Below are 19,464 nucleotides of genomic sequence, written 5' to 3'. Positions count from 1 at the left end.
AGGACCTTCAACTACAATTAACAGCGGCGCGGGGACATCTACTGCGGGGAGCTCTGAGCGCACGGAAGGCGCGTTCCACCAGCCAGCCAACACTCATGCCACAAACAATGCCGAGTCAGTGTCGGAAATGGCAATCGTGCCAGCAATACCGACAAGCACACATGTGCACACCAGCACAAGCAACACTCAAGCAGGTGAAACAGCCGCCGATACTGAAGTGAATGATGAAACCGATGACGAAGCACATGGGGATGAAGATGGTGGGCAATCAGAAATCATGGTACCCCAGCAATAGTATCTTGGGCAGAGATTTGATTCGTTTGCAGATGCAAAGGAATTCTACCAGACATATGCAAAGTTCCATGGGTTTGTGGTCAACACCGAATACCATAGGAAAATTAAAAAAACTAACGAGTACAGCAGAGGTGAGATGAGGTGCTACAAGGCACAAAGAAACAAGAAGGGCAAAGGTGATGCGCCTGTCGTTCCAGAACGAAAGAGAGGTATCATTGTCAAGACAGAATGCCCTGTCCGGTGTAAGCTGAACGTAGATGGAGCACAGTGGGTGGTCACTGAATATTTTGACGAGCACCACCACGAGCTAATAAAGAAGTTTGACCTGGTAAAATTTCTGACCGCCCACAGAGGATTCACCCCCCTCGAGAAGAAATTCATAAAGCTGCTACATGATTGTAACGTCGGTCCATCAAGAATGGTGCAGATACTCTCCCTCATCCACAGCAAAAAGGGGTCTCTGAGTAGCATGCCCTACCTACCAGCAGACATCACAAACCTAAAGGCAAAGTACCGTAGAGAAACCAAGTTGGCTGACATAGAAGCCACGATAGCCTACTTCGATGAGAAAGCGAAAGAAGATCAAGATTTCTTCTACAGGATAAGATTGGACGATGAGGACCGTGTCAGGAACATGTATTGGGTGGATGGTGCTGCGAGAAGAGCCTACAAGCATTTCCGAGACTGCATTTCTTTCGACGCGACATATCTCACTAATATGTACAAGATGCCATGCGCTCTATTCATAGGAATAAATAACCACAATCAGTCATTGCAGTTCGGATGCGGGCTCGTTCGGAACGAAGACACGGATGGGTACGTTTGGCTGTTCAAGACCTTCTTGGAGTGCATGGGTGGACTTGCTCCGATGAACATAATAACAGACCAGGATTTTAGCATGCGTGCAGGCATAGAGGAGGTCTTTCCGTTGGCAGTGCACAGGCACTGCAGGTGGCACATTATAAAGAAGGCTGAGGAGACACTAGGACCGTTCTTTGCTGACCGTCCAAACCTGCACAAGGCATTCGAGCTGTGCGTGGACCACAGCTTGACGGTGGAGGAGTTTGAAAGGAGCTGGATGGCTATGATTGAAACATATCAAGTCCAAGACCACGAGACGCTTGCTAGCTTGTGGGAGAAGCGAATGTACTGGGTGCCGGCCTACTTCATGCAGTGCTTCTTCCCGTTTCTGCAGACTACACAGCGCAGTGAGGGGTTCAATGCTGTTTTGAAGCGGTACGTGAGCCCTGGCAACTCATTGCTACAGTTGCCAAGCAGTACACCGCTTTGCAACAAAAAATACTGGGATCCGAGCTACAGCAAGATGCAAACACCGCGCTCAAGCAGCCAAAATTGCTAACGTATTTACCAATGGAGAGGCAGATGAGCAAGATATACACCAACACGATTTTTAACAAGTAAGTCAGTTGTGTTACAATCTTATTTGCACAAATCATGAAGGTACCAGGTGCCATGTAGAATGCAATGCAGTTGAAATGCTTATTTGAAAATGATGATTGTGTTGAAAAGTAGCCATTAGGTACAGAGTAAACATGATATGTAGTTGTCGTGCTTAATGAACTACAGTTTGCCATGCTTAATGAACTGCAGTTTGCCACGTTCACTCAACTGCAGTTACCATGTTTGCGTAACTGCAGTTGCCATGTTTGATGAACTGCAGTTGCCATGTTTAATGAACTGCAGTTGCCATATTTAATGAAATGTAAATTCCAATGGCCATGATGGTATGGAATGCAAATGCCAAATTGAAGTTGTTATGTAGTTGCCACGTTTAAATGAAAATGCAGTTGCCATGTTTAATGAACTGCAGTTGCCATGTTTACTCAACTGCAGTTGCCATGTTTAATGAACTGTAGTTGCCATGTTTGAACGAATTGTAATTCCATTGGCCACAACAAACAAAAGGTGCTACAAAAAACTTCACACAAGAGTTTAACAAAAACCACACAAAACTTGCAGATTCCAAGAAGAAATAAAGCGTGCCAGCATGTACACGGCTTTCCAGGTGGACGAACATATGTTCAAGGTGTGTTCTATCATGGGCATGTTGGATTCAGAACCTGAAGACCCAGACAAGGGAAGGAACTACTTTGTGAAGGCATCGATAAGCGAAGGCGAATACTACTGCCAATGCTGCAAATTCGAACGGGACAGGATTGTGTGCTATCACATTCTAAAAGTAATGGACTTGAACGCGGTGACACGAATGCCCCGCCATTTCATAAGGCGGCAATGGACTTGGGACGCTGACGACGCATTGGCGCCGCAAACATCAAACGCAGTTTTGGCCGTGCATGACGAGAGACCAGAGTCAACCATGGAAGCCGTGAGGCACGTTGTGTTGACAAAGAACTATGCTAAACTAATTGATGAAGCGTGCAAGAGTGATGAGCCAGCAAGGGTCGCAGAAAAACACTGGAAGGCCCTCAAAAAAGAGCTTGATGAGATCAAGAAGAGGAAAGTTGAGGAAGCCTTACACAGTTTCCCCCGCACATCAAATGTGCCTTCGTCCACAGGGCCATCATCTGAAAACTCGAAGGTAGGATTTGGAACAGCAATCACACAAACACAGGTTAGGAACCCGCCCCGTTCCATCACAAAAGGGCGTCCAAAAGAGATAAGATACAAATCGGGATTGGAGATTCAAGCAAAACACAAGAAACCAAAGAAAGGGATGGGCAATCCGTAAACAACATTGGAGCACTTTGACTTGGTCCATGGTGACATTTTTTTGTAATCTAGATGTTCTAAATTTTGTAAAAACTGGAGAATGACTCTTCAGGTGCATCAGAATCTGAAGTAAAAATGCCATGAAGGAATAGCTGCAGTTGCCACGTGTATGGCACTGAATTTGCCATGTTACTTGAACTGAATCTGCCATGCAATTTCTACTGAATCTGCCATGCCATTTCTACTGAATTTGCCATGTTATTTTTATTGAATTTGCCATCTTATTTTTTACTGAATCTGCCATGTTAGTTGTACTGAACATGCCATGTTAGTTGTACTGAATCTTCACCGCGTAGATTTCCATGTTCAGTCAGCGCATTTTAGTCACACATATTGTATTCTGGTGCAAACTATGGGAAACAAGCTGAAACGGTCTCGTGCAGCAACCGCACAGGTTACTGCTCCGTGATCAAACTACCATGCTAGCCGGTACAGTTATCAGTGCAAAAAACCCAAAAAGCCAAACAAGAAAGAACGATAACTTTCACTAACCATGACTGATCAACTACATTTGCCATGTTTTCAGACATCATGGACGCATTCAAAACACCATGCTGGTACTACCAACCCACAAGCACATAATAATACTGAAAACACATAAACGTATCTGCTGTCAAACCTAAGTAGGTTCACATCCACACATATATTACAAACTATTCAAATGTCACTCACAGGCCACCACTGTATACTAGGCTACGGGGAGATGCAGTAATAGCATATTACAAGGACATAGTTTTGAAAAAACAAGGTAATACCTTACATTCCTCGGCAACAGAATGTAAAGTAGGCGTTCGGTCAGGAGCACCACGTGATCACTTGTACTTCTTGGCGGCTTTCTTCACAGCTTCCTCTATGAACTCACGTGTGTTGGACCGCGTGTTGAAATCTTCATTCATCAACCAGTTCCATGTGTAAATTTTGCGGAGCTCGACGACCATTGCAGCTGTGACAACAGGAACACGTCGACCTTCCCACTTTGCAAGGTATTCCAACATGTGGAAGCCGCAGTCGTGCCTAAACAAGAAAAGAGTCGGGTTAACTCACAAGAACATATAGAAAAAATCATAAACTTCAATTCAGAGGTGACAAAAAGAGAGGGTGAGCATTGGTTTGGAGGACACATGAAGAAAATATGGGAAAATACCGGTTTCCTTGCTTCGTAGTCGCCACGTACTCAACTGGAAAATGTCTGATCTGGACCTTTGAGTTTTCATAGTGATGGTTCCATGTCTCTTTGAGGTTGTTGATGAAGTATTCAGCATGCGTAGTAAGGTCTGCATCAGCTTCTGAACGCATTGAATCAAGCACCTCAAAACGTTGGTTCTTCAGGTCAAGGCAGACTGCGTAGTGGTGACCACACTTGTCATGTGGGTCGTGTGGTGCAAGCTCTTGGAACATGGGGAACAAGACCTGCAAACAAAAATGAAGGAAAGAAAAGAAGCAGAGCTCACATTAAGAACAGAAATGATGTAGTTGGGAAAATGACATGTAAAGATATCACCGGTTACACTAACAGGCACATGAGTGACTACGAAAGCATCAAGGGTCCATGAAAAGTGGACCAACATATAATGTTTAGTTGTAGTGGGTAATTAAAAGTAGTTGACGTCCATGTATGAACAAAGTTGCCATGTATTTTAGTTTGAAGTTTCCACATAGGTTGTATTAGGAAAGCAAATCAGAAGTCATTTTACATGGCAGCTGTTGCCACATGAAACAGCTGTCACAAAACAGGGTGTAGCCCACATCTGAAGCATAGCTACTGGCAAAAAAATAACATGGGAGGAAAAAAATGTGCAAAAAAGGAAGGATTACTCACACATTTCTTCATTGTGAGCTTGAAATCACCATGCGCAGCAAAATGCTTCCTCAGGATTTTGTGGTGGAAGTCACCATCCCATATTTTGCACGTCACAGTGTACTGCATGATTGTTTTGTCGGGAGACATATCCATATGCCTGTTGATGAAGTCAATCCCACATGCAACTACATTCTTTGACATTTTACCGAGTGGCCTCATAGACTCGGCAAGATCACCCAGGTCAACGTACGTCGCATCACATTGTATGATCTTGGTTTTGTCCAAACATGAGCTGTATGAAAATGATATAACATGAAAGAATCATGTCTACTAAGTGAAAAAAAGAAATAAAACATAGACGGATCATATCTAGAAATATCAAAAGGATGAATAGTAAAAAGAGCAAAGCAAATGAGAGGTTTATGTGGGTGTGGTCATTACGCTTTCAGCTCCTTCATGTGATTGCTGTTGGACCTCGCATTTCCAAAGCACTTGACAATATCGTACAGCTGGTTCTGATCCTTTGTGGCCTTGACTTCTGGCTCATAATCATCCATGGGTGGCGCATGAACTACCCTACGCTGCCTCACAGAACCAGGGGCGGCACTTCTAATGGTATCCTCAGATACGGACTCAGCAGGCACGTTGGAACTTGATTGGCCCTGACCTCGTGAGGACCTCCTCTGCAATGCTGCCTCCTCAATCCTGCGGTAAGCTTCATCAATTGACGGCGTAATCTCCTCAGGGGTGGCTGCACGGATCAAAAAAGTGGGTTAGGAATCCTTGGAAAACAAAACAAATCTAGTTTGAAATGAAGGTTGCAGAAATATGAGATGTAGGCACAGAAAGTAGGGAGTTGCCATGTGCAGGCAACTCCAGTTGCCATGTGCAATGCATTGTAGTTGCCATGTGACAACAACTACAGTTGCCATGATCTATCAACTGCAGTTGCCATGTGCTTGCAGAATGGAAAAATGGAGTATGACAACAGAAAAATGTAGGTGACAGTGTGCAAGCAAATCCAGTTGCCATGTCCATCAGATAACATTTGCCATCACAAGTGAGAACCCAAAAAAATGCTTGGAACAAAAGTCAGACTAAAAAGATGTATACATGAATATGATAAACGCATAAAGAAATGTACCTTGCACAACCGGCTCTGCGAACTTCACAGCCTTCTTGCCCTCGACCATTGGCTGCGCCATCATTGGGGCCATGCCTGCCGGGAAAGCAAAGGCAACTGGTGAAGGATCTTGCGACACTGGTTCATCTTGACTGCGATCAATGCCAAGGCTACAGCTCAGTGGGGTGAAGGACATTTGGTGCCTCTCCTGCCTACTGGCCGGACCGCGAACAGCTTGCTGGTCATAATCCAAGGGTGAAAGTTCAACAAACATTTCTGCATCGGCTGCTGCAGAGTCATCAGGCTTATTCGTAGGACGGGGCGTGCTGTCAGCGGTATCAGTCGCAGCTTTCTTGACAATCTTCTTGTTTGGGCTGTAGGGGACACCGATGTTGACTGGGAGCTTAGAAGTGCGCAGATTTAAGCTAGGGTTATCCACTACGGGTAAAGACGCTGTCTGCTCCGCACGTTCACCTCCGTCAGTCGCGCCCGGCTTGCCACCTGGGTCGGTTGTACTCCGGTCTTCCGTTCTCTTCATAACATTGCTTCTGGCAGGTGGTGGGAATAGTGTGGACACAGGCACATAACCAGAGTCATCTCTGCTGCTCCTAGCTACAGCAGGCGCGTTGGGTGTGTCTGTAGATTGCTTGCGGGGGCTACGACGCCTAGGTGGAAGACCAGCTCGCGCAACGGTCACCTTGGCAACCTCTGGAGCACCAGAAGCTGGAGCTGTTGTGCCAAGAGTCTCACCTATGGATGGCATATCATTATGAACTGTCGCCTCAGCCCCTTCTTTCGTGGACGAAGAAGTGCCACCACCCACGTGCTTGGAATCCGTGTCAGATGAGCGGGAACCTTCCTTGCTTAGGTTGATCTCGGGGGTGTCCACTTCAACACTTGCTGATCGGGTCGCATGGCTCATAGCAGCATCCTTCATTGCTAGCAGAGTGGGCAATATTTCAGCAGTCCTGGCAAATACCGACTCGTCGCTCCCAGATGTACGTATGCCTTCTGTCGTAGCCTGCATGCAACCGGCGGAGATGTTCGGCCGCTTGCATCAGAGCTAGTGGGAACAGTGGATGGTGCAGCAGCAGGTTTGTGCACTGGCGCCTCATGAACGTCTGAGTTGCCACCTGTCGACAGCTGTGAGTGTATGCGTTCGAGTGGGTCTCTGGGTTCTGCTTTGTCACGCGTGTGGTAGTCTTCTTGACCCTAAAAAAACACACGAACATTGTTAGATGAACAGATGATAGTTGCCATGCAGGTAGAATAAGAGTTGCCATGTGGACCAGTTAGCAGTTGCCATGCGTAACAAGCAGCAGTTGCCATGGTAGACATCTTAAAAAATGTAAGAAATGTGTGATGTGTCAGGATGCCATTTCAAAACTAGGTGTGGATGAGTGCACAAACAGATGGAAAAGCTGGTAGTTGCCATCTAGGTGGAATAAGAGTTGCCATTTTGCCTGGTTAGCAGTTGCCATGCAAAAACAGGCAGGAGTTGTCATATAGTAAGAAGAAATAGAGCATGGGAGAAACAGCAGTTGCGATGTGGGACTGATGGCAGTAGCCCATGTGGCAAACTGAACAGCTGCATTGAAAGGCAAAAATATAGCAATATGGCAATGAAGAAAGAACATGGATAACCTACTTCTTGACTGCCTTCCTCAAATCTGGCAACACGACAGGATCATCGGTGTTGGACGTCGACGTACGAGGAGATGACCTAGTGGAATGCGTGTCACCAGCAATAGGGGCACCCTTGTTCAATCAAGCAGAAACACGGGTTGGCGTTGGTGCTTGTTTCTTCGTAACTACTCGTCCACCAGTTGTCGCCTCGCTGCACATATAAGAAAGAGGCAAAAAGGTGCCAAGTGTCAGACACGAAAATCGTTGCCACGCTTAGAAAAAACAAATGGAAAAGGGGGTCAGTCTGTTCGAAAGGATAGACAAAACAAAACACTAAAAAAGAAGTCGAACCTCCTCCTAGCAGCTAAGGGATCGGTCCTAGGTCTCTTGACAGGAGAGCCCTGCCCAACCTCCTCTGGATCCCTCCCCCTCTTTGAGGGCGACACCTCCTTGCCTCTCGCAGCTGTCTGTTCTTTGACTTTCTCCGGTGAGGGGACATCTGGTACACCCTTGCCCTTCTTACCACCTGCACGAACGTCGACATGTTCATCATCGTCGATGTCATGTTGCACATTCTCCATGTCATCGTTGTCGTCCTTGTCGAGAGCAGCATCTCCATCTAGTTCATCTTGTGTGTCGGGAAGCTCCTGCGAGCTGTTGTAGTCGTACCGACCACGGCAACCAGTTGGCCGATGTGTCCGTTCTGCAACAAATGGAGTGAACTGCCTTGCAACCGCGTCGCTGTCAGAGCCATTAAGGGACGTCGAACCCTCAACCAACTTCCCGAGCAAGCTGGCCATTCTGGATGCAAACTGCCCAATTAGATGCTCAACAGGTGCCCTCGCCTGTGCACAAAACAAGAAGCATCAGTAACCAACCATATTAAAGTCACGTGCACACGATCAAAATAAACCAAACACAACCATAGATATATATCCTTGATTACCTCAACAGGACAAGACGGAGCTGAGTGCACGTCCATCCACTTTCCAAAGTTTTGAGGCCCACCAAACACGTTGTAGTCTATAGCATGCTTGGCCATCAGCTGGAAAAAACCAAAAAAACAGCTAGCATGTAAAGAGAGAAAACAATGAACACTAACTAACAGTTCATGTATTGCAAAAATAAAAATAAAAAGGAGGAAGAGGATAGAAGTTTCAAAATGGATGGCAGAGTTGCCATGTGGCGTAAGACATGGATACCATGCGCAGACAGCCATGGCTAACAAGGTAGTCATCTCTTGTTAGCCACAGACGGTTGCCGTATGGGGATTTTTTTCATATGTTATGCAGCGTCAAAATTAAAAGAATGTCATGCAAATAAAGAAGCCAGAACTAACCTGCAGTTTCCCGTATTTCGTATCAGTTATCTTGTCCGCGGCAAGCACAGCTTGACAGCATCGTAAGTCCACGCAGAAACAGCAAACTTGTGTGGAGGCGGCGGGCCTCCTATCCCAGTAAAGTCCATAGTGGACAGATCAAGACGACCGACGTACATGAGCTAATGTACAACAATTTAAAAAGAAAAAATATCAGTTGCCATCATGGTATTTGGCAAAAAAGAAGCTAATGTATGTTCCTTCAATCATCAAGTTGGAGAGCATGAAGAAGGAAAGAGTTGCCATGTATTTTTGTTAGTTGCCATCTATATGTGCTAGTTGCCATCTAGTTATGTTGGCAGTTGCCATCTAGTTATGTTGGCAGTTGCCATCTAGTTATGTTGGCAGTTGCCATCTAGTTATGTTGGCAGTTGCCATTCTAGTTATGTTGGCAGTTGCCATCTTGTTATGATGGTAGTTGCCACAATGTCACCATCATGGTTGCCATGCATGCTCAAGGAGCTAGGAGTGTTTGCAAAAGAGTAGTACAAAAATACCATTAAATGGAGTCGACAACCCTTCTGGTACATCTTGTTTGAGAATGCACCATGCAGGAAGTCTGGAATGAACTTACACCAATTCATGTTATTCACTTCTTTCAGTTTTGCCTGCACGACACAAATTTCAGGACAAGAAGTTGCTGCATCAGAAATCAAAATGGGAAAACATCAAAAAACTGGCAGTGACTAGCTTACAGATGACATAGGAGAAAAAAAATGAAGGAAAAATGAAGGAAAAATGAAGGAGTAGAGATAGAGCATTCACCAGGATGGGGAAGCATTTGTTGCTTGGACGAAGAGATGTGGTCGGCGCAAAAACAGCTGAGATCAGGTACATGAGTAGCTTCATCTTAAAAACTTCTCCATGGGTTTTCATGCCCTCCAGCGAATTGCCAGCACGGTCGTGTTCGGCATGGATGTCATCCCAGGAAACAAACGGGTAAACAACGTTTCCTCAATCGTATGATTGACCTCATACGGGACTTTGATTTCTCCACGGGGCACAACCAATGTGCAGAACACGGATTCCTCGTCTAACGGTAGTCTTCCACGTCCCGGAATCACAAATTCCCTGGAGGCGGGCTCGTAAATCTCACCGTGCCAGTCGCATACAGGGTTCACTAGATTCTTGCACCGAACATCCATCAGAGCCTGCCTCCCCAACTCAGCAGCAGCTCCCTTCTGGTCGTCGGTGAATCCCTCGGTCAATATAGTCAGGCGTTCCTGTGAAGCCCTATTGCGATTACGTTTCTGCTTCTGCAAAACAGAGAAATGATCATTTGTTGCCATGTTTCACTATCATGAAGGTTTAGACCCTATCAGACGATTGCAAACTCAACATGACATTCAAAACATATGGGGGAAGGGGGCTGGGGGGTGGAAAGTTACCTCATCGCCGTCTGTTGTCCGTCTAGTTGCGCGATTCTGCCGCGGTAACTCCATGAAATCATCATCATCGTCTTGATGATCGCCGCGAGCCATTCTGCTGAGGTAAGAACAAAGCAAAATGTCAGGGTGAAAATGAAAGTATGAAGTAAGCAGTTGCCACCTAACAGAATGTACTTGCCACATGGGCTCAATTCAAAGTGGCAAAAAGTTTAGGGAATATCGTATGAACACCCACACCCCCTATGATTGTCCAACAATAAATCTGGCAACAAAACACATTGGCTTCATTTGAAAAATGTACAGATCATAAGGCACTTGAAACAAAATGCTGAAGTTGCCATGTTAGCACAAGATAGTACGAAAGAAAGGCACAAATCTTCGGCTGCACAAACATATAATGTGGCAACTCACACTCTGTCCTCATACAAAAAATGAGTTGTCATATACTGAAATTGTTGAAAACATCTACTGAACAACCTGTAATGTGGCAACTCATACATTGACCTCATATTAAAAATGAGTTTCCATGTAGTACGGCCAAATATGTTCAGATATCACAAGTTTGCATGGCAAAACACAAAATTGAGTATATGGTACAGTGAATTTGCCACATTATCCTGCCTACATCATGGCAACAGCCATAGTGTGTTAACATAAATACTTGCCACATGGAAATCATACTTGTGGCAACTGACACATTTGATCAGGAAATTAGTTGCCATCCAGTGCACATAGTTGTCATATATTCAAAGGCAAATGTCCTAGGTTGAAATTGCCATGTTAAAATACAAGACAATTCAAAAAGTGTTGAAAACATCTACTGAACAACCTGTAATGTGGCAACTCACACACTGACCTCATATTAAAAATGAGTTGCCATGTAATACGGTCAAATATGTTCAGATATCACAAGTCAGCATGGCAAAACACAAAATTGAGTCTATTGTACAGTGAATTTGCCACATTATCGTGCCTATATCATGGCAACAGCCTTAGTGTGTTAACAGAAATACTTGCCGCATGGAAATCATATTGTGTGGCAACTGACACATTTGATCAGGAAATTAGTTGCCATCCAGTGCACATAGTTGCTGAAACTGCCATGACTACCTATTTACTACACTTTATCATGCCTACAGCATGGCAACAGCCATAGTGTGTGCACAAAAATAGTTGCCACATGGAAAATAAATTTGTGGCAACTGACACAGTTGATCAGGGAATTAGTTGCCATCCAGTGCAGCTAGTTACTGAAACTATCATGTCTACCTTCATACTGCACTTTGAAATACAACTACCTAGATCTAGGGTTCATTGGCAACTATCATAACCTGAAAATCGTCAACAAAAAACTTCCTACACTGATCGCAAATAGCATTTCGAGACAAATACATAACTAATGGATAGAAAAACGCCGGCTCAATCCCAAGGCAGAACCAGGATGTGGCTGCGGGCAGGCCGAGCCACACCGGCATGACAGCCGCGGCGGCGGCGGCCAAACTGTGCAATGCCACCGAAAACGACCAGGACAGGACTCCGCCGCCGGCGGGAATGCCGGAGTATCGCGAATCCGCCTGAATCTCGATGAATCTCGAGCGGAACATTGACCACAGAGGAGAGGGGAGAAATGCAAGGAAGGAACGTGACCGTGGGAAGGAGCATTATCTTCACTCTGTAGGCACTCCGGCGAATACGCTCCGGTCCGGCGAGTCCTACCGACGGCCGCGAATGTCGTCGACTCTGCCGCCTCCGCCGTCGCCTTCTCCTCTCGCCTTCTCTTCCAATCGAATGAACTGCGGGGTGGGTTGGGTGAGTAATGAAGTGGAGAGTAAATGGAACCGTGAGGGGAGGAGGGGCGAAGTGCGCGACGTGGTTGACGGCAACCGCAGTTCGGGCGTGGCATGCGGGCGCAGAGCAGTTCCACCGCACGCCTCCGAGTGGAAACCGTTGACCGCGGGGGGCAACCGGCGTGTGGGCGAACACTCTCACACACCACACACGCGACTTGTCCTACGTGGCACACAAAATCAGCCAAAACGTGCCAAGATTCGTGCAGAAACTGTTGAACGGCGATGGAGGCGTGTGGTTGAGTTGGCTAACGCCCACATGTGTGGGCGTTATCTTTTTCGTATCTTTTTCGTTGAATTGTCTTTGAATTGTAAGTTGTAGATGGCACTTGGTTAAACTTGCACGTCTCGATCCTATGGATTTCACAAGGAAGGTTTGATGCATATCCCTTGTCAACTTCTCTATTACGGAGCAAAAAAAAATTTTGAACACCCAATGTTGCATTCCTAGATCCGCCACTGCCAATGAGTAGCGAGCATCACTGCGTTGTGGTTCTCTTTTATAGGCACCCATCCCTTCTACTCCTCCTTCCCCAGCCAAGGTAGGACTAAACTACTCGTGCCACAGCATGGTTGCAGAACTGCAGGATCCAGCCAGAGGCATCAAAGACGGGCCGAGTGCTTCTATTTGCACGTGCATGTGGCCCATATATGGCGGTAACATTGGGCTGCCAATTCTCTTCACTCTTCTCGTTTTTGTGCTATGGGCCGAGTGCTTCTCTTTTGCACACGCATGTGGCCGGTGTATCATTTGGCTGGCAAATACTTTTTTGCTCATTCCTTTACTATGTGGCTTGTACGTATATGCATACTGATTAAACATGTACGTATAAACAAGACCACCTTATATATTCATGCAAAAAAAAGACCACCTTATATATGTGACCCATATTTGATACTAATCGGGTAGCCCATCGGGTAACCCATGGGTGTAGACCTATGCCCATACCCTACCTATAACTAATCGGCTTACCCATGGGTCTCACCCATGGGCGTACATGAAGACCCATACCCTACCCATTCGGGTCGGGTGCCCATGGGCGTGCGTACCCATGGGTCAAATTGCCGGGTTGAGGGAGGACTAGCGCGCGGCGGCTGCATCTAAGTCAATGTGCAACGCCTATGGGCTAGGCGCTGCACTGCTGGGTGCGGGCCCTGGGCTGCCACGCTGGACAGAAGTGCAACGCCTGCGTGCTAGGCGCTGCACCGTAGGGTGTGGCGCCTCCGTGTCAGGCGCCACTCAGAAAGGTCAGCTGAGTGAAAAAATTTTAGGAGCAGTTCATTTTGTGAAATGATTTCATCCTTAGGCCAATATTGTCAAATTTGCCGGCACCCTAGCCGCCGCCAGGCCAATCTACCGGCAGCTAAAGCATTGAGTATGTTTCGGGTAAGTTTGAAAAAAAAATTCCACTCGGGTACCAGGCGACTGGAGCCCTAGTCGGCACTAGGAGATCTAGCAGCCCCGTCCTCTCGTGGCTCCCCTCCACCGACAACCTCGGTGGTGAGGGGGGTCATTGGATCCCTCACGTGCGGATTAGGTAGCTTTAGGTTTTAGGGCCCTAATGGCTTAGGTTTTGGGTCGTTCGACATCTTGGCTTTAGCGGCGACGGCAACGCTGAATAAAGAAGCTCCAATTCCTCCCTCAATGAGGCGATCAGCTCTATGATGGGTGATGGATTTGGAAACTAGCCTATACAAGAGGAGATGTGGCGGTGTCGGCATCCTTGTGGCGAACTCCGCCATTGCGCCAGGCCGGCCCATAGCTTGGGAGGTAGTCAAGGAGTGGCATCTAGAAGACGAATTGTGTGCTGGGTTCGTGGTTGGTGCCATATGGGTATGGTTTCCTCTTTCGACGTCTTAGTCAGTGGGGGTGCCAGATGTGGAGTTCGATGACGTGTTCGGGGTGTTGCCTCAGTCTGATTCGTTCAATGGCAATGGCTTCGTCTTTGTTGAGCCACCTTGAAGGTCCGCAAAGTTGCATATCAGCGAGAGGCCACGTCAAATTCGGGTGAGGAGATGACCTATCATTTTTTTCTCCTTTAGTGGTTGTTGTGGTGATGCTAGAGGCAGGTGACGAGCTGTGGTGTCAAGCTCAGGGGATTCTTCAGTCTTGATTGTAATTATTTTCTTGACTAGTGTTCCTTTGTGCAAAGCTAGCGATCTGCTATTTTTTCAGTTTTACCATATCGATATCTACGTGGCTTCTACTATGATCTTTATGATATAATTTTTTTAGGGAATCTTTATGATATAAATAAGACATGTATTATCATGGAAAACTTAGAAAGAAACCGGCCCCTGTGTTGCTCTGTTGTTCGCTCTTGCTCAGACGATTTGCATCCAGCTCGTCCGGATATACTGGCCTAAGAGCATCTCCAATAAATGATATAAAATACATCATTGAAAAGTGATTGAAGTAAAATTTGCATCACCAAAAAGTGAATTTTTATATGGAAAATCAAATTTAGCTCTTGGGAGCATATGGTCCTGCCCATCAAAAATGTTTTTTGCAAATGTCAAACAAAAAATGAAAACAAATAGGATGTGTTCATTGTCACATCAAAATGCTACCTGTAAATTTTCACGAGGAAATCTTAAGTATTTTGATCTAAAAAAACAAGTCGAATGACAAATGTTACCTCCAAATGCTACACTTATTTTTGTTTCTTTCACCGACGAAGCATTATCATCCCGTTTCATATGAAAATTGTCAAGCGCGCTTGTTACACTAACAAGAATATCCAGAAAAAAATCAGAATTTTAAATTTTATTTTCTATCTATTCTGAATTTATTGTTCATCGTGGAGCATATGCACCCAGAGACAAAACGACCCTCCCTTTTTTACATCACCAAAAGCGTCCAACTCTAATGGATGATATAAAATAGGAGTCGCACGGCAGTTGCTCCAACAGATGATGTAAAATAGCAGCCCTGGATGGATTCAATCGTTGTGCCACGAGGCCAATCACGACGGCATGAACAAGCAACACCATGGGAAAGTGGAGCGTAGCACAGTGCACCGCCAGCCGGCGTCGCCGTGGCTGCTGTGGAGGAAATGACCGGGAAGACGAAGAGGCCGGGGCTCCCATGGAGACGGCCATGGTGGCTCGTGTGATCGAGCAGCGGCAGTCCCTCGATGCCGCATCCGGCCGGATCAATGGCGCCCTCGGGCAATGGTGGTGGATTGAATTGGCCGGATCCATGGCGGAGCTGCCGGATTCAAGGCTGGAGAGGAGGCAGTGCCATTGCAGAAGGAGAGGCGGGGTGCGGCCATGGCGTGGTGTGGCGGAGGTGCGGTGGCAATTGCGGGGTCGAGGGAGCCGTCCATGGGGTTCAGTGGGAGGGAGGCGACAAGGCGGGCGTGTTGTCGGTTCTATATCCGGCATATCTCGTAGTAGGGGTCCTAAGCTAAGTGTCTTGGAGCGATGGTAACATGAACACGGGATTTTACCCAGCTTCGGGCTCTCTCGAAGAGATAATACCCTACATGCTGCTTTTGATTGTATTCATATGGGGTGTAGTATAGAGTACATGTATCTACCACGAGATTGTAGTAATGAATATTAGCCAATCTATTGACTAGCCTGGCCTCAGTTTATATAACACATCGGAGGCCTAGGGTTTAGAGGAGAGTCCTTGGCTTGAGCGCCAAGTCTTGTGGAGTCTTCCTTGTATGCGTCATGGGCTGCCTAAAGTGGCCCATGAATGAACCGCCGTGGGGGTCCTCGGCCCGACCCACCTGGTCAGGAGACGACGTGGTGAGTACCTCCCTAGTCCAGGACATCGTCAGTAGCCCCCTGAACCGGTCTTCAAGTTGGGGACGCTCCTCGATTCTTCCGAACTGTTCTTCATCTTCGATCGTCGGTCATGAAAACTGGTTCAACAAATCTTCTCATCTTCGATCTTGAGGATCACCGAAGTGAATCCGAAGAGTTTACATGTCGGGTATCCGAGGAGCCCCTTTAAGTTTTCGTCCTTTATCAATGCCTTGTTATTTTTATGCCACACCTCGGGTTTGAAGTTGTTCCCGGGCGGCAGTGACCTCTTGCGTCCGAGCTCCAACGCCGGACTGCATCTGAGGCATCCTCTGGCAGCCGAACTCCAACGTCGGACTGCATCTGAGCTCCATTGCCAGATTGTAGCCGAGCTGTCTTTTTGCAGCGGAGCTCCAACGCCAGACTGCAACTAAGGAGGCACAGAGTACCTCGTGTTTGAAAAAGTTTGAAGGAGTTTGTCCGAGCTTAACACTGAAAAGTTCTCTATGGAGCCAGCCGCTCGCGGCCGAGCTTTATGTTGGAAACATCCTATATGGATTTAGTCACTTACACCCAAGCTTTATGCCGGATTGCTTTCGATCTGTGAAAGTTATTTGCTGATGAGATGTATATAGCTAGTATCCCTCAAGGTGTGTGTCGGCCTAAAACCCGAGATGCACATTGGAGGAGATAGTGATCGGCAGAGAGACCCTTGAGAGAGGGTTTTGAGAAGTCGTCGTAATATATTAGCTTGATGCCGGATAGGTCCCAGATGGTGCCTATTGTTGTCTGAAGACGCGTTTGCCCATAGTTCGGTCAAGCCGAACACTGAGCCCTTTGAATTTTCTGCATTGAATAGGCAATGCAGTAGCCCCCGAGACACTGGTCAGGTGGCAACACCAGATCAGGGATCATTGTGCCCCTTTAATATTAGTAAATGATAAGCCCGAAGCCCAGTAGCCCCTGAGCCTTAATGTGGGCACGGGTGGCCGAATTAAGGATCGATATCCGAAGTAAAATCACAAATTATGTGTAATGATTCTATGTATCCAAGTACTTTACATCATTAACGCTCGGATCCACATTGTACAAAACTTTGTTGACCGACCATCGGCTTCCACCTCCTTGGCCAGTAGCCGAGGAGTGTTTGTCCTACTTTGTAAAGCCTTTATGAGGGCAAAGATTTACGACAAACAAGGCAATCCGGCCATACGGTTTTATAAACAAAGGCACGCAGAGAGATATGTTATATTACTGTTTAACATAAGAAATGTCTTCCAAAGAAAATAGTCCCACTATCGGTTCGTTTCTTTGGGTTGTCATGCTAAGCATGATCATGAAACCTTAGCTCCAATCAATGTGGGAGCAAAATATTGAGGATTTAGTTTGGGGAAAGTTCCCGAACTATGTGGTCTTAGTGAACCGAAATTTTCACTTCCGTCGTTGCCGACCAATTATATCCTTTAAGATGGCTAGCTTTCGGCCTCACCCAGTCTGAGGTACTAACCCGGATGACCTGGCAGTAACAATCACAGAGGTGCTCCCTTTACCGCCTAGCCGAACAATCGGGAACATAGGGGTAAGCACAGGAGCCAGGCAACCCAACTTGGCCAAAATCCTAAGTCAAATTGATGCATATTTATGGCTTTATAACAATAATTACGGAAGGCAGCGCTTGTATAATGAATACAAACGCTGATGAGATATGTTTATTTTGACTCCGTCGCGACCGTTTATCATTTGAAAGTGGCCCATCATCGGCTTCTACCCCTTTGTAGATGCTACGCAGGGTGTTTCCGTAGTAACAAGACAACCCTTAGCCGACGTCTCAGTGCCCGGAGGCGGTTGCATTAGCGGAAACAAGGCAATCCGATATGCGAGCTTTATAACTTTCACTTAGTCATAGGAGCTTAAAGTTGGGAGGCCAGCTACTAGCCCTCGGTTAGTGTTCGGCGACAACCAAGGTCAAGCCGTTAACACTTCGGCCAATGTTATGAACAGCCCATCGTTTAACATGGGGTGACCTCCATCGATGTTATAGTTTAACACAGTCATCGGATCGCTGACCAGTTTACGCTTATTGTGACAGTCAGTTTTTAGCTTTCTCCACTGAGGTGCTTAACCAGGCGAGCTGGAAGCACAATCGCAGTGGTTCTCCTTTTGCATACCTAGCCGAACAAAGCGGAACGTAGGAGGCAAGTATAGGAGCCGGGCAATCCAACTATTGACCGAAGACACAATTCCAAACTGATGCATATAAAGCAATATCCGAGAACGTTTGCCGAGGAATCCTCGGAGTACCGTGGCTTTTTGATCGGTTCGGCTCTAGCTGCCGCATGATAACCCACAAGTATAGGGGATCGCAACAGTTTTCGAGGGTAGAGTATTCAACCCAAATTTATTGATTCGACACAAGGGGAGCCAAAGAATATTCTCAAGTATTAGCAGTTGAGTTGTCAATTCAACCACACCTGGATAACTTTGTATCTGCAGCAAAGTATTTAGTAGCAAAGTAATATGGAAGTAACCGTAACGGTAGCAAAAGTAATATTTTTGGGTTTTGTAGTGATTGTAACAGTAGCAACGAAAAAGTAAATAAACAAAGAACAATATGTGAAAAGCTCGTAGGCATTGGATCGGTGATGGAGAATTATGCCGGATGCGGTTCATCATGTAACAGTCATAACATAGGGTGACACAGAACTAGCTCCAATTCATCAATGTAATGTAGGCATGTATTCCGAATATAGTCATACGTGCTTATGGAAAAGAACTTGCATGACATCTTTTGTCCTACCCTCCCGTGGCAGCGGGGTCCTAATGGAAACTAAGGGATATTAAGGCCTCCTTTTAATAGAGTACCGGAACAAAGCATTAGCACATAGTGAATACATGAACTCCTCAAACTATGGTCATCACCGGGAGTAGTCCCGATTATTGTCACTTCGGGGTTGCCGGATCATAACACATAGTAGGTGACTATAGACTTGCAAGATAGGATCAAGAACTCACATATATTCATGAAAACATAATAGGTTCAGATCTGAAATCATGGCACTCGGGCCCTAGTGACAAGCATTAAGCATAGCAAAGTCATAGCAACATCAATCTCAGAACATAGTGGATACTAGGGATCAAACCCTAACAAAACTAACTCGATTACATGATAGATCTCATCCAACCCATCACCGTCCAGCAAGCCTACGATGGAATTACTCATGCACGGCGGTGAGCATCATGAAATTGGTGATGGACGATGGTTGATGATGACGACGGCGAGGAATCCCCCTCTCTGGAGCCCCGAACGGACTCCAGATCAGCCCTCCCGAGAGGTTTTAGGGCTTGGCAGCGGCTCCGTATCGTAAAACGCGATGAATCCTTCTCTCTGATTTTTTTTCTCCCCGAAAGTGAATATATGGAGTTGGAGTTGAGGTCGGTGGAGCGTCAGGGGGCCCATGAGGTAGGGGGCCCGCCCAGGGGGCAGGCACGCCCCCACCCTC

The 19,464-nt window shown here is 46.4% G+C and overlaps 1 protein-coding gene across 1 annotated transcript; it reads left to right on the top strand.

Moving 5' to 3' along the window:
* Positions 1-430: 430 nt before the first annotated feature.
* LOC141021659 (protein FAR1-RELATED SEQUENCE 5-like) lies at positions 431-1,965 on the top strand. The gene is made up of 2 exons (XM_073497511.1): positions 431-1,530; positions 1,953-1,965. Exons 1-2 carry the CDS (start codon positions 431-433, stop codon positions 1,963-1,965), a joined length of 1,113 nt encoding a protein of 370 aa, XP_073353612.1.
* Positions 1,966-19,464: the final 17,499 nt, after the last annotated feature.

Source organism: Aegilops tauschii, chromosome 4, assembly GCF_002575655.3.
Source record: "Aegilops tauschii subsp. strangulata cultivar AL8/78 chromosome 4, Aet v6.0, whole genome shotgun sequence".
In the NCBI taxonomy this organism is placed as follows: Eukaryota; Viridiplantae; Streptophyta; class Magnoliopsida; order Poales; family Poaceae; genus Aegilops; species Aegilops tauschii.
Note: the sequence above shows the minus strand (reverse complement) of the source record. Positions and strands in the feature narration are given on the sequence as shown.

What these genes read in the sequence shown, in the direction of transcription:
- LOC141021659 (XM_073497511.1), top strand. Translation starts at nt 431, where the DNA reads ATGAGGTGCTACAAGGCACAAAGAAACAAGAAGGGCAAAGGTGATGCG.